Genomic DNA, 23,947 nt, shown 5'->3' with positions numbered 1-23,947 from the left:
CCCCGGAGGCGGCCCCCAGGCTCCACGCGCAGCCGCAGTTGCTCCTTCTCAGCGTCGCTCGGCCACTCCTGGCCCGACGGCTCCGCCATCTTGGGTCTCTGTTGAATCGGACGTGAAGGTTCGAGTTTGGGTTTGGACGTCTGGCCATGCAAAGGAGGCTGCTTTTCAGGTAAAGAGAGAGAGTGGGAAGATGAGAGCCGCCGTTAGTTAGAGCAGCAGCTGCTGCTTAAAAAGCGCCAACCCCCCCTGTCTATGTGGAATGGGTGGAGGGTGGACATTGCCAGAGCTCTTTCTGAGGAGGGATGACCCGGCTGGTGACGCGAGCGCCAGGCCCAGCGCTGCTGACGTGCCCTGCCTGGGGACGAGGAGCTGGCCTGTTGACACCCTCCCCGGGAAAGGGACAGTGATACCAAACATGTGGTATTAAACCTTAATTAGAGCGCGTTTGCTATTAGTATTAAATATCGGGGCCAGTAAAGTTATGTAGCAGTTGCGACAAAACTTGAGCGCAAGGATTTTGTAAATCTCATCACCTCCTAGGTTTCCAGTGAATGTTTAATGAAAGTAATGAAGAATTGGGGGTTTTAATTCCAGTGTCCTGTAATCCTTTGCTGTGTTCGCTGAAAACTAGATTTCTTAACTCCTGCAGTAGGTTTTTACAAAGTACCAACCGTTTAGCACGTCTGAATAAAACATTTTATTTTTCAGTCACGAGTTAGTGCTTAACCTATGTCAGGAACTCGTGGAATCTAATAATCATAAAGTTGGTTTCCGTTTTTAAGATAAGAAAAATGGGGCAGAGAGAACTAGAGCTGGGACTTGAACCCCTGAGGTCTTTTTTTTTTTTTCTCCTTTGATTTTTAAATTTACATACAACAAAGTTGTCTTCTTTTGGGTACAGAGGTCCGTGAGCTTAAATACAGGTGTAGATTCATGTGACCACCTCCATAGTCAGAATATAGAACAGTTTCATCCTCTTGAAATTCCTGTGCTACCCCTTGCAGTCAGACCTTCTCTACACCCTTAACCCCTGGCAACCACTGAACTGTTGTTCTGTCTCTAGTTTTGCCTTTTCCAGAATATGATACAAATGGAATTATTTCACCCAGCACACTGCTGTGCAGATTCATTCATGTTGTTCTGTGTATCAATAGTTTGTTCCGTGTTACTGCTGAATAGTACTCCATTGCGTGAATGCATCACAGTTTTTTATCCATTTACCCCGAATGAAGGATGTTTAGGTTGTTTTCAGTTTTTAGTATTTATGAATAAGGTGCTATAAATATTTGTATACAGGTTTTTTGCATAAACATAAGTTTTTTATTTCTCTGGTTTAAGCACCAGGATATTTGTTTGCTGGACCATATGTGTATATTTAACTTTATAAGAAACTGCCACACTGTTTTCCAGAGTGGTGCTTATACCATTTTGCATTATCATCAGCAATGGGTAAGAGTTCCAGTTGGTCCACATACTCACCAGTACTTGGTACTGTCAGGTTTTTCTTGTTTGTTTTTGTTTTAGCCTTTCTGATAGATGTGTAGTGATATTTCATTATGGCTTTGATGTGCATTTCCTTAGTGGATAACAATGTTGAACATCTTTTCATGTGGTTAATTACCATCCATTAGGTCATCTTTTTATTTGCTTATTTCATTTTTCAGTTTTATTAGGTAGGAATTGTTACAATTTGACTGCACATACACAATATATTGCATGTAAATACATATACACAATATGCTGCACCTATTTTTTAAATTTACATATTTATATACTGTTCATTGTTTCTAAGAACGTTTAGAGCTTTAGCTTTTTAAACTTACATAGTTATCAAAGAAATAAAACCAGCCACAAAATAAGAATTAATTCAAAAAGATACATACACCCTGCTATTAACAGCAACATTATTTATAAGTGCCAAGATATGGAAGCATCTTAAGTGCACATCAGTAGATGAATGGATAAAGAAGGTGCAGCATATATGTGTAATGGAATACAGCTCATCCATAAGAAAGAAGGATGTTTTACTACTTACGGCTCTTCATTCACTTTTTTTTTCTTCACTTCAAAAACCAGACTTTTATAACTGGCATAAACATTAGGTCATCTTTGGTGAAGAATGAGGTCTGTTCTGCACCCTCTGGTACTGGTACTGGTACCAGGAAAGCAGGCTGTTATTTTCAGGGCTACCACTGAGCTAGAGAAAGGAGGATGGGACCAGGGTAAGTTAAAATGCCACAAAGCTCACTACTCTAACCAAAATCCAGCTAGTTTTTCTTAAGTGTTTTACGGTACTTAAATGCATCAAGTGGTTGTTGCAAACTTTTGGTTAATTTTCAGAGTTCCAAAAAAGTTGATTCTGCCAGTTTTTAATTGCTTTTATGGAGGACAGACTTTTGGAGTTCTTTATTCTGCCCCACTGTCACTGATGTCACCCAAGTACAGATTTAAAAAAAGGAAAGACTGGTTGAGATTGTTGATCTTTTTATAAGCAAATAGGCCCAAGTTTTCCCAGTAAAATACCAAAAGAGAAGGTATGGATATTCTTAGGCATTTTTGAAGTATTCATGTATCCTACAGTAGCATTATCAAGGTATTTGAGGAGCCTCACTCATCTGGTTACAGTGCTGGGATCAAGACCTTCCATTTAAATCCTGCATAGGCAGCTTGCTTTTCTCAATTCTAGGCCACAGACAACCCCTAAACTGTCTGTTGCCTTTTAAAACATGATTTCCAAAGGGTATCTGGCCAGGGGAACCCATATTCCTCTTTGTTTTTAAAAGAATGACTCAGAGAAAGTAGCTTTATTGCAATGTTCTGTTATAAATTAGTCACGTATTAACACTGGGGAGTGGAATTGAGGAGGGCATGGAGTGTGTCACTTTATATACTTCTGTATTGAGTTTCCTCCAATGAATATTACTTTGGAAATTAAAAGAAAGGAAAATAAATTTAAAATACCATATGAAATAATTGCCTGCTGGTCTAGTGTATTTTTTGTTTATTTTGTGATTTTTTTAAAAAAACTTGTTTTGCCTTAAGATAGGTTACTACTGTGATCAGAGCAAATGCTGTCCTGTTGATAAAAGAAATGATAACGTTTTGGAGGAAGTGATAGTAGTAAAATTGTGTTTCCTCTGAAGATCATTTTTGAAACACTGGCTAATTTATCATTCATTCACCTATTCCGTCTTATGACATTGAAAGCTGTTTAACTAATCAAAACCTACCCTTAGCATTCTCTGCCTTATTTTTTCCTGTGTATTTCATCTCCATCTTGTGACCCAGCAGAACCTATTCTAGAACATTACATTCACAAGACCTGCATTTTAATGCTAAACTTGCCACTAACCAGCTGTCTGTCCTTGATTTAATCTCTCTGGGTGTCAGCTTCCTCATTGACAATATGAAGGCCAGGGGTCTGGAAACTGTAACCCTGTGGACCCAATCTGGCTTGCTGCCTGTTTTTGTAAATAAAGTTTTGTTGGAACACAGCCAAGCTCATTCATTTACATACTATCCATGGCTGCTTTTGTATGATGTCTGCAGAATTGAGTAGTTGCAACAGAGTCCATGTGAGCCTGAAATAGTTACTGTTTAGCTCTATCAAGTTTTCTTTCAGGTTAAAAATTCTTTGTTTTAGTTTTGGATACTTGGCAACTATTTCTTTTTTGCTGTCAGATTGCCAGAAAAATTCAACTGAAAGAGAGGAAACACAAATCACACATTGCTGTTTGTTAGACACCTACATCCATCCCAAGTCTGGCATATTCCGTTGTTGATGCTGTGGTTCCAACAATCTGTAAAGCTCAGTATCATGTAACGGTTATATTCAACTGGTGAGCTACAGCTCAGCCTCACTTGTCTTCTTCATTCTGGGATCCTGGCGGGAGGAGCAATCCCTAACTGGGAAAAAGAGCAGTGGACAAACCATGTGCCAGCTTTTAAAACTTACGCTCAGAAGTGGCATATATTACTTCTATTCACATTTCTTTTGCCAACTTGATGTTAGTGATGCAGGAGGGTATAATCCTTCTGTAGGAGGCCCTGCAAGTCACCTGGTACCTTGAGTGGGTGGATAATCCTTCTGCAGGGAGGGCTGTGAAACACTGGTAACAGCATCATCCACCACAGCCTTCTCAGAGGTTAGCTAGAGTGAGCAGACTGAAACTAATGGCAAAAACTTAGTTTTAGAATTCTTTGTGTATTGTATCTTTTATGAACTCTGTGCAACTAATAAGTAACTAGAAGTTGGCCCATTGAGCTTTTGGAATATATTCTAATTTTATCAACTTGCTTCCTTAATAAATACTATTGTAAAAATGTAATGTCTGTTTGGATTTCTTTTTTATACACTCTTGATGTGTTTAACTTAAAATTCTCATCCCTAAGTTATCTTCTCCAAGGTTCCATATCTCACAGAATGATGCAACTCAGGTTGCCCAAGCCAGAAACCTGGTTGAAGTTCTCCCTTACCGTGACTACTTATATCCAATCAGTCAGTTACCAGAGTCTATTGAATATATCCCATACCTAGCCCTTGACTCAGTCCTCTTCTCTCTATCCTCATGGCTACCATCCTGGTCCAGGCATCTCTCACCATTCATGACAGCCTTGTAACTAATTAGCCTCTCTACCTCCTGGCTTGTTTCTCTCTAGTCCATTCTCTACATAACCACCAAAGTGATTCATCTAAAATGCAAACTGATCATTTTATTCCTCTGCATTAAAACCTTTCAGTGTCTTATTTTATCCTCCCCTTAAAGCTCAAAATTTCTTAGCATGGCCTTGCACCTTTTTTTCCTTTTTTTTTTTTTCCTGAGTATCCCCAGGTCTGTCTTGTATATACTTAGTTTACATTCATGGCTGGAATAACATAATCTTTCTTCTAGAAAGATTTTTCTAGAGCATATTTTATGAACTCATGTAGTATTTGGTAGATGTCTTTCACTTGTAGAGACACAACACTTGTTGAAAAGTACTGTGCAAAGCTGGCTGTGTGCAGGATTGAGCATGGTCCAATGGCAGGATGCTCTGCTCCCCCATCCTGATGTTCAGTGGATTGCTCCTTCTTCCAAGGGCTTGGCTAAGCCAGATGAGCTCCAACGAAAGGCTGGTCACTTTGGTTTGTTTTACTTTTTCTGCGAACTGTTTTTAGAAGTTTAAAATGTACTCATTTTTGGAACTAGTCATTTATTGGACCTCTTTAAGTTAAGCTAACATTTTTCTTTATGATACCAACTTAGCAGCTTCTGGACAAAAAGAATGTAAAACAAATGCATTTTTAAAAATATTATATCCTCTAGGTCTTTCATGTTAGCTCTCTGTTTCAGAAATAAAAATAGCTTCATTGAAGTCATAGGAGTACAGGCGATTTCTCCTAAAATCCAAACACTTGCCTTTGAAGACACTCTGGTGATTTTAACTTTTCAGGCCAAAATGTTTTCATTATTTAAAATTCATTGACACAAACCTTCTTTGATCAACCAACTGCTATCCTTCCTTTTTATCTAGCTTACTTACATGGAATTTTTAATAAAAGGGATCAGAAGTCTCAACTCTGAAACTTTGCAGTTGTTGTAACCACAGCTTTCTGTTATCATAAGCTAATTTTTAAAAGCAAGCTAATTAACGGGAAAAAAACCAGGTTTAAAAAAACTACATTTGTATAAACATTTTAAAAGGAGTCAGAGGAGAGGGAAGGGTATAGCTCAGTGGTAGAGTGCATGCTTAGCATGCATGAGGCTCTGGGTTCAAATCCCCAGTACCTCCATTGAAAGTAAGGAAGAAAGGAAGAAAGAAAGAAGAAAGAGAGAAAGAAAGAGAGAAGAGAGAGAGAGAGAGAGAGAGAGAGAGAGAGAGAGAGAAAGAAAGAAAGAAAGAAAAGGGATTATACCTTCCTCCCCTCACCAAAAAAAACTAAAAAAAATAAAAAGGAGTCAGAGGTATATTGCATTTCTTGGCTTGTGGCCCCTTTCTCCATCCTCAATGCCAGCAGCATAGTCTCTTTGTTCCTCTCTTCTCCTTCCATTCTTCTGTCTTCTGCACAGTCTCATAAACATCTCTGACTCCAGCTCTCCTGCATTCCTCTTAAAAAAGATTTGTGATTATATTAAGCCTACCCAGATAATCCAGGATAACCTCTGCATCTCGAAAATACTTAGCTTAATCACATGTGCAGAGTTGCTTTTACCAGGTAAGGTAACATACTCACAGGTTCTGGGGTTAGACAGGGACATCCTTGGGGGCTGTTACTCTGCCTTTCTTTTGATTTGATAGCCCAGTAAATCTGTTCCTCCTTCAGCCTTTGCCATTTTGTTTAATAGTATGGCTGTCCTCAGGCCAAAAACCTAGAAATCATTCTTGATTTCTCTTTTAAAATCCTTATCTTTTCCATCCTCCTATCCCAGCCATCCCTTTCCCCTCATTCCCACCACCCACATCCAATCCATTGAATCACATCCGAATTCAATCTGAATGTTATCTCAGTTCTACTACCCTACTGTGTCTAGAATCTGTTCTCTTCTCACTAATTTCCACTAAAATCAGGATGCCTTTAGCATTTTGGAGCCTTAGGCCCTCTTCCTATCCTATTCTTTTTATGCCTGGGTGTTCATAGTTAATTATGGTACAAGACAGTGTGGGCTAGGTGTCATAAGAGTGGTAAAAAGAGCCATGGGACCAGACCCCAGTCACTTCATTCCAACCACATGGAGATAGGAAGTAAAGACTTGCATGGTAGAAGATGCTGGGGAGAGAATTTGAGTCAATAGAGGTAATTATCCTGAAAAGCAATTGAATTTCCCATTAAAGATTTCAGTCTTTTTTTTCCTTCTTATGACAGTGAATATTTCTTCTCATTTACTGATTGTAGGGGATAAAATTAATCTACTCTCTTCTTATTTTGAATGACTCCTTCCCTTTCCCTCCTTCCTGAAGAAGGAACATGTTTAACAAAATTCTCAGGCAGCTGATTTCTAGTATATAAATAAACTGAGCATAATCAGGCTTGGTATAGAGAATATTATAGCTTTAGAATGAAGCCAAGCATCTGAAAAGATAAAATACCTGTTGTTGAAATAATACAAGAATATATAATATCTACGTTTTGTTATTCTGAATCCTTTTTCTATAATATTGCTGTATTTGGGGGGTGACTTTACAATTTAGTGAAATAAAAAATGGGTGATTACTTTAAATAGTCTATTATATAAATAGAAGATCTGGAAATAACTGTATTTCCTCACTTTCAGGGAAAAAATTTTCTGATTGGATTTTCAACAACCTTAGCATATAGCTTTATTTGTTAAACGTGACCCTAGGAAATCCCACCTTAATTAAAATTACTCAAAACAAGAAAATGAAAATTGGAGCATATTAAAACCAGATATTCCAAGGAATAAACAATTCTGCAAATTAAAATAGGTTTTTAAGGCAGAACTGCTGTTGAGCCCCGCTCCAAAATAGAATATAAAGATGTTCCTGTTAATTTCTTCTCATTTGGTCAGTGGTGGTGTCATGGACAAAATTCCTTACCAGTAAGTGTGACATTTTAGTTTTGTGAATACAAATGTTTATTGATTTTTTTTGTCTTCTAGTAATGTGTCCTCCAGGTGCTATATTCATATATTGGGTTAAGTTTTGTATTTTGTGTTTTAGCAGTTGAAATAGAAAATGTATATAGTTGGTTTGAGCCTTTTTTGAAATATTGTCACAAGAATTATTTAGAGGATCTTTAGAAAGCCCTAAATATACTGCAGACTAGTTGTTTTTTGTTTAAGTGGGAGAAAAACTTCTTTGTTGTTGTTCTTGTTTTTTTATTCTCTATATATTTTTATTAAAGTATAGTCAGTTGACAATGTTGTGTCAATTTCTAGTGTACAGCGTAATGCTTCAGCCATACATTCATTTTCATATTCTTTTTCACCATAAATTACTACAGGAAATTGAATATAGTTCCCTGTGCTATACAGTATGAACTTACTGTTTATCTATTATATATATATATTAGTATCTGCAAATCTCGAACTTCCAATTTATCCCTTCCCACCCCTTTCCTCGCAGAACCATAAGGTTGTTTTCTATGTCTGTCAGTTTCTGTTTTGTAAATAGGTTCATTTGTCTTTTTTTGTTTTGTTTTTTCAGGTTCCACATGTAAGTGATATCATGAGGTATTTTTCTTTCTCTTTCTGTCTTACTTCACTTAGAATGACAATCTCCAGGTCCATCCATGTTGCTGCAAATGGCATTATTTTATTATTTCTTTATGGCTGAGTAGTATTCCATTGTATAAATATACCACAACTTCTTTATCCAGTTGTCTGTAGATGGACATTGAGGTTGTTTCCATGTCTCAGGTATTGTAAATAGTGCTGCTGTGAACATTGAGGTGTGTGTATTTTTTTGAATTAAGGTTCAAGAAGTGGAAAGACATCCCATGTTCTTGGATTGGAAGAATTAATATTATTAAAATGGCCATACTACCCAAAGTAATCTACAGATTTAATGTGATCCCTATCAAATTACCCAGGACATTTTTCACAGAACTAGAACAAATAATCCTAAAATTTATATGGAATCACAAAAGACCCAGAATTGCCAAAGCAACACTGAAGAAAAAGAATGAAGCTGGAGAAATAACCCTCCCAGATTCAGACAGTACTACGGAGCTACAGTAATCAAAACAGCATGGTATTGGTACAAAAAGAGACATATGGATAAATGGAACAGAATAGAGAGCCCAGAAATAAACCTGCAAACTTGTGGTCAATTAATCTTTGACAAAGGAGGAAAGAACATGGAATAAAGAAGTCTCTTCAGCAAATTCTGTTGGGAAAACTGGACAGCTGCATGTAAATCAATGAAGTTAGAATACTCCCTCACACCATACACAAAAATAAATTCAAAATAAACACAAAAATACACTCAAAACTCAAAATAAACTTAAACATAAGACAAGACACTATAAACTTCTTAGAAGAAAACATAAGCAAAACATTATCTGACATAAATCTCAGCAACGTTCTCCTAGGACAGTCTACCCAGGCAATAGAAATAAAAGCAAAAATAATCTAATGAGACCTAATTAAACTTACAAACTTTTGCACAGCAAAGGAAACCATAAGCAAAACGAAACAACAATCTATGAAATGGGAGAAAGTGTTTGCAAAAGATGAGACTGACAAGGGTTTAATTTCCAGAATATATAAACAGCTCATACAAGTTAATAACAAAAAAACAAACAACCCAATCCAAAAATGGGCAGATGACCTAAACAAGCAATTCTCCAGTGAAGACATACAAGTGGCCAATAGGCAGATGAAAAAATGCTCAGTATTGCTAATTATCAGAGAAGTGCAAATCAAAACTACAATGAGGTATTACCTCACAACAGTTAGAATGGCCATCATTCAAAAGTCCATGAATGATAAATGCTGGAGAGGGTGTGGAGAAAAGGGAACCCTCCTACACTATTGGTGGAAATGTAGTTTGGGGCAGCCATTGTGGAAAACAGTTTGGACATTCCTCAAGACTAAAAATAGACTTACCATATGATCCAGCAATCCCTCTCCTGGGCATATATCTCTGTTCTTTTTTTTTTAAACGGCTTTATTGAGATATAATTCGCATACCATATACTTCACCCATTCCCTGTTAGTTTTTAAAACCATTTCCTTGGGTCCTTTCAGTGTGTTTCTCAGATATTCACTGCCTCCTTTTCTAATCAACAGACAAATAAGTGGGTTGAGGTGTATAAGAGAAGGATTTTCCAAGTACAGAGGACAGATTAAGACCTTGAGGTAGAAATGGGATGACGGAATGAGAAGAATATTGCTGTGGGTAAGAAGGGAAAAAGCAAATAAGTAAGGTAGGTGTCCTAGATGATTTATAAAGTAAATGGTAAAAAACTTGGGCTTGTGCCTTTCTTCACCTTGGTTAATGGGGCCTTATTATAAGGGTAGTGCGGGTAGGGGACAGAGAAGACCAGAAACAGCACACAGCCTCATGGAATCAAACCTTCCTCACTGATGTTTGGGTACCAAAGCCCTCTAGTGTTTTGCTTGTTAGCTCATTTGTATTGAGTCTCATTATTTCTGCTTCTTGCCTATTTCTGCTGCTATCCTAGCTACCCTCTCTACCACCCTAGTTCCCTCATGGCCTCTGCATACCCACATGAGCCGTGGTGTGGGATTTTCTATTCTTCTATTTCTTGACCCTGCCTTCAGACCTCAGTGCCTTCTCATCCCACTGAGAATACAATTTGTAGTCCTTACTGAGGCCTACCAGGGTGCTGCTCCCCTCTCAGTTCTCACCCCATTCCCCCTGCTCACAGTACTCCAGTAGTGACCTCTGTTCTAACTCACACACACCTAGTGCCCTCCCACCTCAGAACCTTTGTACTGGCTGTTCTGTCTACCTGGAATGTTCTCTCCCAGGTATTTGTCTTGCTTCGCTCTTTCGTGCAGGCCTCTCTAAATGTCACCTCCTTAGAGATACTTCCCTGACCACCCTATCTAAAGTGGAATTCCCCCACCCTGATACCTTATCTGCTGCTTTTGTTTTATTTTTCTTTACCAGACATTCTTGTACTTAACAGTATAATAAACATTTACAGTTGGCCCTCCGTAACCAGGGTTTTTGCACCTCTGGGATTGGTTGAATTGGAACTCACAGATACGGAGAGTCGATTTACTGGGGCCATTTTATATAAGGAACTTGAACATTTTGGATTTTGGTATCCATGGAGGTCCTAGGACAAACCCACATGGATACTGAGGGAGGGCTGTATTTTGCATCTGGTTACTGTCTCTCTCCTCCACTGGAATGTAAACTCCTAGAACATAGGCTCTGTGTGTTGCATGTGCTGCCGTATCTTCAGTACCTAGAACAGTGCCTAGAACACAGTGGGCACTTAATACTGTTGATTGCATACTGACATACCATTAGGGCCCATGTTCAGATTTCCCAGGAGAAGGGTCTGTTGGGTTGTCCAGTATTTAGTGCATCTGTTGAGTAAGATGCTAGGCCAACTGCCCCACGACCTGCTAGGCAGCTCTTAAGTCAGGTGCTCATCCCTAGTTAAGTCCAACCAGGAGTGATCTGGACAGTGAGGTCATGTGGTCTTCTTTAGATACCACTTTCTTTCCATTTGAATGGGCTTGTCTCTACAAAAGTTTTAAATTTCAACTCGTTCATGAGAAAAATTTTGTCGGATTTCCATGCTGCAGAACCGTTGCTTCCTAAGGGTCTGGAGAAATGACAGGAAGCAGTGTTTTGACTCTTTTGACCTTTATGTCCTCTTGCTGTTATCGTGGCTCATACATTTGTGTGTTTTCTCTTCCTATTTATTCTCCAGTTCTTGATTTTAGTCTGTCCTTTCTTCTGCATTTTTCTTTCTTGCCCCTCCTCTCTCTCTTGTTCTTTTCTCTCAGCTGCCATTTTGCTTTGCCCTCTGTGTCATTCCAGAGCTTGCTTAGCTTGAATTGTTGTCTCTGAGAAACATTTCAGTTTACCTGCTTTGTGTACTGTTTGTTCCTTTGTGCCGTATAGCTGGAAAGAGGTAAGGAGAATGGCACTGAAACATTCTTTCCTCCCTTCATCCTTTTATGTAACTAGTATTTGAAAACCTCCTTTCTGTAAGATACTGTGCTGGGCTCTGGGCTATCTGAACAAAACACCCAGGTTCTTAGTTGGGGAAACAAAGAGATTCTGTGTTTTTCATTCATTCATTCCACAAATATTTATTAGGACTGGAATATAGTTGGTGGCAAAAACTAAAATTCTTACTCTCGTGGACCTCATTACATTTTAGTAAGACAGACATACATTAATTAGACAATTACACAAATGAATGTTAAATGACAGCTATGTGGAGTCCTATCAAGGAGGGCTCCATAGTATTATGAGAATATGTATTGGGAGGATTTGTTCTCATCAGGAGAGCTAGGGACAGCTTCCTTGAGAAAGTGAAGAGTGAGTTGAGATCTGAAGGCACAGTAAGAACTAAGTAGGCAAAGGCAGTAAGGAAGAGGAAATAGCATATAAAAAATTCCAGTGCTTAGAAGAGGCTTGGAGTATCTGAGGGAGTGAGAGCACAGAGAGCAAGTGGGGTGAGGCCGAATGAGGCTAAAGAGGCAGACTGGGGTCAGATCCAGCATGGCTTCATAGGTCCTGTTGGAGACTTCGGTCCTCATTCTGGACTGCTGTACACAGGGGAAAGGGTAGAAAAGTATTTTTTAAATCTTTATTTTTAAAACACTAGTCTGAATTGTGTGGAGAATAAATGAAGTTGAGCATAAGTGTAAGTGACGAAACAGAATGGCAGTTAGGAGGCTGTAGTGGGAGTCTAGATGAGAGGTGAGGTTAGGGGGTTAGCAAAGATTTTAAATTTCCAGACCTACCCTCACTTCCTATTAAGTGTATTTATCCAAAAAAATTGTTTTTGAAGGTTGACTTACCATAAAGGACACAGATGCAACAAAACTAAATTCGTTCAAATGAGAAAGGATGATTGAAATAAAAAGGGTATGAGTAGAATTATACCAGATAGTATAGGATAAAGATAATGACTGAAATCGAGTATGAAGCTTAACTCTGAACACCTGGAAGCCTAGGCAGAAGAGGAAATAGAATAGGTCATGTGATTATTTAACAAAAAGAAGCATGCTAGTTAAGCAAGGGATATAATCTTTTCCTTATAAACATTTAAAGTACTTTATAATAGAAATGACATTAAACAACCTGGGTAGGTCCAGATTATTGAAACCCAAGACCTCACCTCTTGAGATTATTGCATTAATCCATTTTTAGTGGTATCACATTGATATTTCAAAAAGTAAAAATTTCAGAAATACACAGAGCTGAACTACATACATGGATTTCTTATTTGACACCTTGCCACAGAGGAGAAGCATAAGATAGTGGAGGAAGTACAAAAACACAGACCTGGCAAGAAACTCGTAATGCAACCCATGGACATGAAGTGAGCCCTTAATATACTTTCTTGAGGACCTTTCCTTTTGCCTTCACAGATACTTGTTTTCTTGCCTGCTTCTGTCGCCGTTTAATTTGTGTCCATAAATGCTTATTCATAGAATGCATCCTTCCTGCCTTGCAAGATGCATAGTCAGGGACAAAGAATGCCATGCACAGAAGTGGCATCTTTATTCCTCAGCTGTTCACATTCCAAGCAGTAAAACATACTTCCAGAATCAAGAACCTCAAAAAGAAATTATTTCTGATTATTTTATTGAAGTCATCCAGAGTTCCCAGTGACCCTCCTTATGAGTTTTCTGCACCTGAGGTGTATTCTCAATGCCTTCCCTTTCTAGCCCTGTTTGGCCAGGAGTTTCAGCTATACTGCTTACTCTCCTAGGGAAATGTGCCCAAAGGCATAGGAGGGTCCCAGGAGAGCCAGAGAAAGCAGTACAATAGAGGACAGTAAGTCAAGTAAGTCCAGATTGTTGGCAGCCAAGACCTCAAGCTCTCGAGATAACGGTGTTAACCCATTGTTGATAGTAGATCACATTGGTGTAGACTCCAGGAAAAGATTGACTGCATCCCACTCCCCAGCTTGTCAGTCCTATCTGGATCCATATATTATCAATCTGACATGACAGAGGCCCTCCAGAATCACCCTAAGGAAGAGATAATAAAGGTCATTAACATAGAGAAAAGGGACCAGGTAGAGGAGAGTGGTCACAAGGGGTGGAGTGTTCCCTAGAATGGGGCAGTGGAGCTGTGGAGACATAAATCTCTGGAGGGAGCTGAACTTCCCACCGTGGTGGAGGAGACATGGAAATTTAGAATCATAGACTTTGGAATTAGCAGAGACCTTAGCCAAATATATCAGTAGTTTTGAAATATTCATCTGTGATTAAAAAGAAAGAAGAGTTTTTCACTGAAGTTAAATTTATTCAGTTGAATGAACTGTCCTTATTTTTCTATTCTTAGGTTCTTACTGCCTTTTTTAGTGTTAAAATAATCCTTTCTTATATAAAGTAAGTGATAGTAGTTGGTGGTATGATTCAATCTTGCTGTTTCTTTTTGTGACAGCTTTATTGAGATGTAATTCACATACTTACAATTCACCCATTTAAAGTGTACAGTTCAGTGGTTTTTAGTATATTCAGTGTTGTTCAGCCATCACCACAATCCATTTTTATCACCCCGAAAAGAAACCTCATACCCTTTAGCCATCACCTTCATTACCTCCCATTCCTTCTAGCCCTAGGCCAGCCAGTTATCTGCTTTCTGCCTCTGTGGATTTGCATATTATCAAAATTATGTATAAATGGAATCATGTAATATATGACCTTTTCCCGTGTGTCTAGCTTCTTTCACTTAGCATACTCTTTTTAAGGTTCATCCATATTATAACATGTATAAGTACTCCATTCCTTTTTATGGCTGAATAGTATTCCATTAAATTGATATACCATATTTTGTTTACTTAGTCATCAATTGATGGACATTTGGGTTATTTTGACTTTTTGGCTATTATGAATAATGCTGCAATGAACTTTCAAGTACAAATTTTTATATAGATAAATGTTATCATTTCTCTTGGGTGTGTATTTAGGAGTAGAATTCCTGGATCAAATGGTATCTCTATACTTAATCTTTTGAGGTTTCCAAAGTGGCTGCACCATTTTACATTCTCACTAGGTGTATAAAGATCCAGTTTCTCCACATACCTTGTCAAGTCTTACTATTACCTATCTTGATTATAGCCATCCTAGTGGGTGTGAAGTTGTCTCATTGTTTGATTTCTAAATAATGAATATACAGTAACAGATAGGAAGTTTTGGCTGAGAAATAGAAAGATGTGGAGGGTGGGGAGAAAATAAAACCCAAGTGGTCATCCTAGAACTAAAAGGTGAAATACATGAAATAAAAATTTTACTAGGTGAACTTAACAGTAAAAGGTAGATTGTAGTTGAAAGAAGCAGTGATTGTGAATATAAATTAAAGTATCCAATTTGAAAAACAGAAAAAGGTTTTAAAAATAAAATATAGGGTATCAGGGCCCAGTGTGAAAATACCAAAAGGTGTAACTTATAAATTTCCTGTTTCAACAAGAAGAGGAAAAGAGAGAAATGAAGCAGAATAACATTTGAAGAAATTGTGAATGAAAATTTCCGAAGTTTTGATGAAAGGTAAAAGAATAGATTAAAAAAAAAACTCAGTGAATTCCAAGTGGGATAAAGACAAAGAAAATCACGCCTAGCACATTACCGTCAAACTTGTAACAATCAAATATGAAGGATAATATAATGAAAGCAGCCAGAGCAAAACAACACATCACACTCAGTGGAAGAAGACACAAATGATGGCTGATTTTCCATCAGACAGTTATGATCAGGAGACAGTGGAATGGCATCTTTTAAGTGTAAAATGAAATGTTTCTTACTTGAAATAATGAGAAGGTTGGCAGTTCTACATTAACCTCTTAATATATTTACAAAAACATACAAGATTGTGAAAACCCAAACACCAGTGGTAAGCATTACGCTAGATCAATAGTTGAAGAGGTTAAATTCATTGATAAAGGTTAAGTGACTTACCCGGGTTAAGACAAGAATTATTGTCAGAACCCTTGTCTCCTGATTTCCAAATTCACTGTTAGTTACAGATGGGAGAAACTGGATCCAAATTAAGATCTCATGTTAAAAAAATTCAAGAGCAAACCCTAACCTGGCAAGCATCCTTTTTTTGTTTAAGATCACCAGCACAAATCATGCTTTCCTGGATGACCGGCTCTGTTTCTGGCAATAAGAAACCAACTGGATTGTAGATTTTTTCACAAGTCTGGCGTTCAATGATGGGTATTTTTGCTTCCTGAAGGGTGGAAGCGTAATCAGAATCTGTAGAGAGAAATAGGAATGAAAGGAAAAGCAACCTAAAGGTGCAGGGACAACATTCAGTCATGATACACCGAAATCTCTGAATGGGAGTCCAAAAGCAGAATACACTTCCCAATCATGTTGGCTAATGGAAGAGCCTTTGGGGGGGGGGGGTAACAGTTAATCTAAAATAATGGGTAGTTCAAATTCTATTTGTTTGGGTTTTTTCTAATGTGCCACATGGGGGCTTTCCTAATGTTCTAAATAAAGAGAAATTCTGATACATTTTGGTTAAGGTGTGTGTATTCTGAAGTATTCTAACTTTTTCCTTTCCCATTTTTCTGCTCCCAGATCATTTCCTGGCTTACCTTTACTCCATCCTGGGAAAGAGTTGACACAACACTTGAAAAACAGATTAAAAAAAAAATACTAGACTCTTTCCAAACTTTAAATCAGGTTTCTTAACATCTGTTTCAGAGAGAATAGATTGTGTTTAAATTGCGAGTATCTGCTCTTGCAGCTATACTAGCCTCTAGGCAGGATATAAGAGTAAATAAACATATAAATAAACATTTTATTTGAAGACTTATAGATAGTATCAATAGATTGATTTGGTTTTGTTGAAAATATTTGCCATAGTAATGTGATGCCGAGAATGTGACTATTCTGGAGTGGGTATACAAAGGCGATATATAAAACAGTCCCTTTCTCCATCCATTCTCACCTTCATTTTTCAGTTTTCCCCATCCAGTCACCCAGCAGAAGTCTGGAACTTTCCACTTCTGTTTGACATTGGGCAAGCAGATGGGCATGATGGAAGAACTGTAGGTGACTCTAGAGAGCAGCCTCAACAAGGCGATGTCTCCAGTGGTACCCTGGTATTTGGGATGGAGGACGATTCGGGACACTTGATGCCTCACACCTGTATTTGAACTGCCTATTTCAGTTGATCCAAGCCACACAGTATATAAGAAAGGAATCCATTTCCTAAGGGGAAGAGAAGGCAGAGAAAGAAAGTGGAGCATGCTTTTGTGCTGAGTCAAAACAAGCTGCCTATGTGTAGCACTAAGTCTTTAGGCAAGAAGGGAGTGTAACAGACTTGAGATTAACTAGGCTGTTTCCAACTTGGCATGGGGTTGGTTTGTCTCCTTTCTCCTTCCTTCCCTCCCTGACCACTCTTTCTTTTGTTGTCCTTTGTTTCTGTGGTCTCCTTTTATATGTCTATGGCCAGAGTTTTGTCCTGTAGTTTTTCTCTGCTTCTCTTATTCACCTCTCTCATTCTTCATAAGTTCAGCCATCAACAATATGCTGAATAGTCATTGTTTTATTTTCCCTTTTGATTTCTGAGCACTAGACCTTTATTTCTAAATAAAAATTAAAGCAAAATATAATCACCAAAGTTTTATATGTGTGTCTGTGTATAATTTAAAATGTCAAGTAATTTGATAAGATTTACAAAAAATAAATAACAGAAGTTCTCTGCCCTACTGCCCTCAATTCATGCTATCCAAAGGCAGTTGCTTTCAACTCTTAGCTCTTTATTTTAGCATTTCCCTTGTATTTTCAAGAAACCCTATATATTGCCGTTATTTTTTTTCTTTCAGTTTTAGAATATTGTATTCCTACTGTGGAAGGTGAGGATTGAACCAACAGTTGTTGCCAACCCCCCGCCCCCAGTTCCTTTTCACCATCCTCCTAACCTAGTATAACTTTTTGCTAGATCAGTATTTAATGTGTATGTTCTTGTGACTATGAAAACATTATTCACTACTGGGTTATATTGGGTACTGTAATTAGATTTCATGTAAAACTTTTTGTTTCTCCTGGAGTTAATAATGTGATCTTACTTTCTTTGTTTTTTTAGTTTTCTTTGTACCTGTCACTAACTAATTATTTGTTCCCCAAACTGTCTGCCAGAGTGTAAATCTCTCAACATGTTGATACCAGTTAGGCATTCTATCAGTACTGTCTTTTTTTTTTTTTTTTTTTTTTTAGCCCTCTACTCTCTAACTCCAATCTTGGCATTTTTCTTTATGATTTTCTTGGGGTTTCTCTTCTATGTTATATTCTATTTTTTCTGGACCCCATGTTTTCCCCCACTTTGTTTTGGTGAAGCACATTCTCCTGTGGCTTCCTGAGAAAATGTGCATGAGAGGAAATTATTTTTGCTGCTTTGTATATTTGAAGATGTCTTGTTTCTATCCCACACTTTATTGATAGTTTGTAAATATGGGTAGAATTCTAAGTTGGAATTCTCTCAGCATTTTGAAGTTATTACTCTATTTTCTTTGAACTTTCAGTTTGTTATTGAAAAGTCGTGTCATTTTGATTTCTGTATATATGTTATCTATTATGGCATAACAAGTTACCACAAAGCTTAGAGGCGTAAAGCAACAAAGATTTCAGTTTCCGTGGCTCAGGAATCTGGGTGCCTCTGACCAGTCTATAGTCAAGGTAGGCTGCAGTGTCATCTCAAGGCTTGACTCAGGGAGGGTCTCTTGCGTCCTCACTAGCTGTTTGGCTGTAGACATCAAGTTGACATGGCCCTCTCTGTGGCAGCTCACCACATGGTACCTTGCTCTCACAGATTGTGGTTGTGACCCAAAACAGCTTAAGACAAAATTCCCTGACTTTAGGAAGTGATTTGGTGAAAAGTAAGAAAAGTTTCTGATATGATGACTATCTTCGTCATTTTTTTTCTTCCTCTGTGCCTTGTCCCTAGTCCAAGGTAACCTAGGTTTCCTTCTGTCTGTTCATCTTACCACTTTCATTTGTCTGTTGGTTCATTCATGAATTCATTCAAGTATTTATTGAGAACCTATCTGTGTGCTAGCCACCAGCCAAAACTCACGTGCTTATGCAGTGTGCTGCTGTCAGTATCCACCTGTCACTGACGAGGGAACCCCCGCAGATGTGGGTCCCACCTATTTGCACGCTGACCTGCCAAGGCCAGCGCCTGGCAGCAGCGTCCTGGCCACCCACAACACGGCTTGAGTACACAGGTCGTCCACACACTAGAGAAAGAGGAAAGAGACAAATACGGGAGTCTAATCTAATCTTTGTCTTCTCATCATCTCCAGACTCCCATCTATGCCCACAACCTGAGTCCTCCCTAGCTTCCCCACTCCATCCTATTCCAGTTTCAAACCCAGCAGTCTTGGGCCCAAGTGGAGACCACTCACCTGACTGCAGAGACTTCTTTTGGAGAGAAAAGGATAGGCAAGACCCTAAGACAAATACACCATATCATTAATATATAATAACATATCTTATATCTAGACTCACTGAACAGAGAGGCTTTCTGCCTATTTAAATTTCTCAGATTGGTGTTAAAGGCCAAATTTTTATAAGTATCTGTGCATTAGTGGGAATCTTGATAAATACATAAATACCTTTCTTTTTTGGTGACTTACATGGAACGTAATTGAACTTTTACTTGATAATTCACAGTTGCCATCAGGAATATCAAATATGTGAGGTTGTAAATACATTAATGCCTTCCCATGATTTTGACGTTTATAAGCTATTTACTTTTGCTGAGTTTTCTTTAACTAAACTAGCATTTTGCAGTATTTGTGTAGCTTTCTTTTTTGCTACCTGTCATCTTTTTGCTACTCCTAGCCTACCCTGCTTTTAAGTCACTGTAAGCCAGAAAAATAAATGAACAAGCTTATTCCTGTAATCATTGAACAGCATTTGTACTTCCAGTTCCCTCTGCTTAAAATGCTCTTTTCCTAGGTCCTCTTAGTTAAATTACTCATCTCCTTCATGTCTTTGCTCAAATAACTTCTTAGCGAAACCTTCCTTGACCACCCTGTTTAAAATAATACCTACTGTCCCTGCACCTAGATGCCCCATTCTTGTCACAGTATTTATTACTTTCCAACCTCCCTTATAATTTGTGTATTTAATATATGCATTGATTATAAGCCCCACAAGGGCAGGGATCTTAATTGTGTTTATTGCTTGCTATATCCAAGAGCCTTGGAACACTTGGGGCCTGGCATAGAGGGTCGACTCAGGACTCTCTTGGGGCGTGGTATTCAGAAGTCACATCCCGTGGGTGAAGCATTATATTACTCTACATGTAACTTCTTGAGCCAGAAAACCTCTGCCTCTCCCTTCTCCCCTGCCCCCACCCCCACCTCAGGGGCTCACCCAGCAGAAGGGGCAGCAGGAAGAGACAGCCGGCAGGGCCCATTTTCCTGTCCTCAGAGTCAGCACCTCCAGCTCTCTGGACTCAGGCTTCCAGGGAGAGGCCTGCTGGGGAGCAGCTGGAGAAGAGGGGCGGGACTGCTTCTCCTCCTAAATCTCCTAGATGGATTCCTTGGCTTCACCCCCCTCCTCTTTTCTGGTCTTCACCCTGCGCCAGGCACTGAAGGGACCAGGCCTGAGAAGTGCAGCTGAGGACCCAGGGGGAGGAGCTGGGGCTTGAGGTGCCCCCTGCTGTCCAGGGAGAGCAGGGTGTCTGGAGCTTCTGCCTCCAGAGCCTAGAGGAGGTGGGGAGGGGTGGGTACAGTAGCTGCCTGCCCAGGGCAGGTTGGAGGGCACTGAAAGGAACAGAACCCTTTCTCTAGCAGAAAAACAGAAGAGGGCAAGATTCTTCAAAAGCAGGAAGTGGGAAAGAGGAAATTAACCTGGCTAATTTTTTCCAATTTTTTTGTTTTCATGTTTATTTACAATGTTAGCTATAGAATATACTGCGAGTCAGATTTTCTGGGAAATAGACTCTATGACAGAGATTTGTGTGCAAGAAGTTTATTGGGGAGTGGTCTTAGGATCAACCCCTTGAGGGAGGATGGAAGCAGGATAGGGCAGAGAGCTCGCTCATGTAATGTATTTGCAGAAGAGGCCTCAGCCAATCCCACGAGTTGCTCTGAGCTGGGGTGGCCCTTTGAAGGTGTCCTCAACTGAGACTAGAAGGCCAGGCCCTTGGACTTCTGAATGACTGGATGAAGGTTCCCTCCGTGGAGTGAGCATTGCTTTGGGTGAGGTGGCTTTGGCCGCCGTTCTTGGATTTGGAGTTGGCTTTGAACTGTCAGCAGCAGGCGCCCCTGGTTGCTAGGGAACTGAAAGCTTCAGTCCTGAAGAGGGGTCTGTGTGGTTCAGCGTAGCATCTGCCACAGAATTCTTCTCCGTGCCTTTTATGTTTTCTGTACTAGGTCTGTGGAGGCAGAATTCAGTGAAGTGTTAAAGCATGTTATTGCTCTCTTGCAGCTTAAAATTTTGGGAAGTTTGAAAGAAACACATGAATAATTTTTAAAAATAATAGAAGACCAGAACCTGTAGCTGTTTTGGTAAAAGTTACTCAGTTCCAACAGAGACTCCCTTAAACTAGTTTAAAGAGGGATTATTTTAAAGATATTTTTATGGGCTGAAACATGTCTCCCCCTACCCCAAATTTGTATGTTGCAGTCCTAACCCCGACTACCTTAGAATGTGACCATATTTAGAGATAGTATCTCTAAAGAGGTAATTCAGGTTAAAAGGTCATTAGGTGGGCTTTAATCCAGTATGACTGTTGTCCTTACGAGAAGAGGAAGTTTGGACACAGACACATACAGAGGGAGAAGACAGCTATCTACAAGCCAAGGAAATCTAGACAGATCTTTCCCTCACGTCCCTCAGGAGAAGTCAGCTATGCTGACACCTTGACCTCAGACGTCTCACCTCTAGAACTGGGAGAAAATACAGTTCTGTTGTTTAAGTCCTCTAGTCTATGAGACTTTGTTATGGCAGCCCTAGCAAACCAATACAGGTATCTGAGGGACAGTAAGGAGAACAGGGTAACAAGGACATCTGGGGCTATCGTAGGACAGACCTGGAGACCAGAGCAGAGACCGGAGCTGGAAGGGGGCTCTGGATCCATGACAGCTTGAGAGTTCAGAGCAGGAGTTCTGGATCCCCACTTCGGTCCTCTGCCGTCGGTGTGTTTCAACCACGTTCCACGCCTGTTCATTCTGTCCCACTATAAACTACACAAGTTTGTCCTTATTTTCAGTTCAAATTCCCAAGACTTTGAACAGATTACCTTTTATTACCAGGCCGTAGGTTCATAGTTGTGGACTAAGGTCTGCAGTTAAGTGCCCTTACGCATCATGAGGATGCAGAAATATGGCTAGCTAAGCAGCAGGGACTGTTGTGGTGGGGTAGATGCCAGATTGGCTGCATCTCAGTACAGTAAGATGTTTGCCTCTTGCAATACCTTTTTTCAGACTTTAGAAGTGAACACTTCAGAAAAAATAATTCTTCAGCTACTTGTTTCCTAACTGCCACAACTATGAATTTTTACCTAATTTTTGTTTTTTAGATCTAGCTGTCTTCATTTGTGACTGCTTGACAGGGGTGAAAATCTACTACTATTACAGTTATGTTTGCTCTCCCGTACATTTTTAATGGTTCTTGTTTTATGCATCCCATTTTTGTTTGTGTATGGTTTATACATTCATTCTGGTTATGTGCCTATCACTCACTGTGCTTTTTATCAGTATATAATGACGCTCTTAGTACTTTCCACCTTAATTTTTTTTCTGAAATTAATATTGCAACCTGCAATTTTGTCCTGTTCATTTAATTGAAGAAAAGATTCCTTATTCATATCATAATTGGTATTTCTTTTTCATATCACAATTGGTGTTTCTTATTCACATCACACTTGGTATTCCAATTAATTTATTGTATTTATAGGCAATTTTAACTATTTAGTCAGTTTACTTCAGTATAGCTTTTAAAAAAGTCAGACCTCAGTTTGAGATTTGCCTTCAAGTCATGTTTGGAATAAAGGTCGTCATTTTGCAGAGATACTAAAGCTCTGAGCAGGTCTTTATGTTGATTTATCAAAGGAACAAAAATTTGACCTGACACTCCTCTCCCTCTGAGGGTCCTGTGATTGTCCTAGGCCTTTGGACTTTTATATCCCTGGACAATTCTGAAGTCACTGAACAGTCTTTACTTGTTTGTTGAGTTATTCACAGAATTTCTTTTCCCTTTTGTTTAAAATGTTTTATAAAAATATATTTTTGATTTTGGCTCCAATTTAGTTGGAAATAAACTTTATTGAAAGTAACTAAGAGACGAGCTCCTTACAGTGAAAATTGGAAGTAAAAGGAAGGAATTAAAGTTATCTTGCTTGTCCTGTCCAAAGTGCAGTTCAGAGTAACAAAATGGATTTAGTAGATAAGGGAAGAATTTCAGCTAATAAATTATTGGTTGGAATGATAGAATTTGAAAGCAATACATACAGCTCCTCCTGAGATAACTGATTCAGGGAATGATTATCAGTAGTTGAAAGTTTTAGTTGAAAGGTCAGTGGAGTGCTCAGGCTGTCACCATTTGAACCCTCTGTTCAATCCTAGCATTATGAAAAGTGGGATAAGGCAGACATGAGCCTGATGTGACATAATAGGAAGGAATATCCAGTGAAGAATTCTTGTCCAAAAAAGTGAAACTGGAATCTCTAAAGCTCCTTCCACTTACAGCAAATACAGAGGATAAAGGAATAAGTTAAATGACAAGACATAGAAGTTAACAGTCAAATCCAGAATGTGAGACATATTATAAAACAACTAACCTGGTTTCTATAATAAGTCAATGGTATGAAGGTACAAAGGGAGGGAAAATCCTCTAGGTGAAAAGAAACTTAAGAGACACAAGTATGTGTGGCCCCTGTTTGGATCCTGATTTAACAAATTAACTCTAAGAAGACTTTTTTTTTTTTGCTTATGCAAATTTTTATTTTATTTATTTAAAAAAAGGTTTTTTTAGAAATGTTCTTTTTTTAACATTTTTTATTGAGTTATAGTCATTTTACAATGTTGTGTCAAATTCCAGTGTAGAGCACAATTTTTCAGTTATACATGAACATACATATATTCATTGTCACATTTCTTTTTTTCACTGTGAGCTACCACAGATCTTGTATATATTTCCCTGTTCTATACAGTATAATCTTGTTTATCTATTCTACGTTTTGAAATCCCAGTCTGTCCCTTCCCACCCCCCTCCCCCTTGGCAACCACAAGTTTGTATTCTATGTCTATGAGTTTGTTTCTGTTTTGTATTTATGTTTTGTTTTTGTTTTTTTTTTTAGATTCCACATATGA

General features: G+C 38.7%; 2 protein-coding genes and 1 long non-coding RNA gene across 3 annotated transcripts in view; 1 reads left to right on the top strand and 2 right to left on the bottom strand.

Annotated features, from left to right (window-relative positions):
* The window catches only part of SH3D19 (SH3 domain containing 19), a 156,186-nt gene that overhangs the window by 10,349 nt on the left and 121,890 nt on the right, over positions 1-23,947 (top strand).
* On the bottom strand, positions 6,580-12,224 carry LOC116658944. Its single transcript, XR_004314163.1, has 3 exons — positions 11,701-12,224; positions 10,833-10,834; positions 6,580-6,590 (listed from the first exon to the last, which is right to left on the bottom strand). It is a non-coding gene; the product is annotated as an uncharacterized LOC116658944 (long non-coding RNA).
* PRSS48 (serine protease 48) lies at positions 13,364-21,085 on the bottom strand. The gene is given in 7 exon segments (XM_006174421.3): positions 13,364-13,483; positions 13,485-13,637; positions 15,697-15,866; positions 16,570-16,832; positions 18,697-18,859; positions 19,028-19,072; positions 20,004-21,085. Coding segments are annotated over 7 exon segments (957 nt in total). The 5' UTR covers positions 20,047-21,085.

The sequence above is a fragment of the Camelus ferus genome, chromosome 2 (assembly GCF_009834535.1).
Source record: "Camelus ferus isolate YT-003-E chromosome 2, BCGSAC_Cfer_1.0, whole genome shotgun sequence".
Lineage (NCBI taxonomy): Eukaryota > Metazoa > Chordata > Mammalia > Artiodactyla > Camelidae > Camelus > Camelus ferus.
Note: the sequence above shows the minus strand (reverse complement) of the source record. Positions and strands in the feature narration are given on the sequence as shown.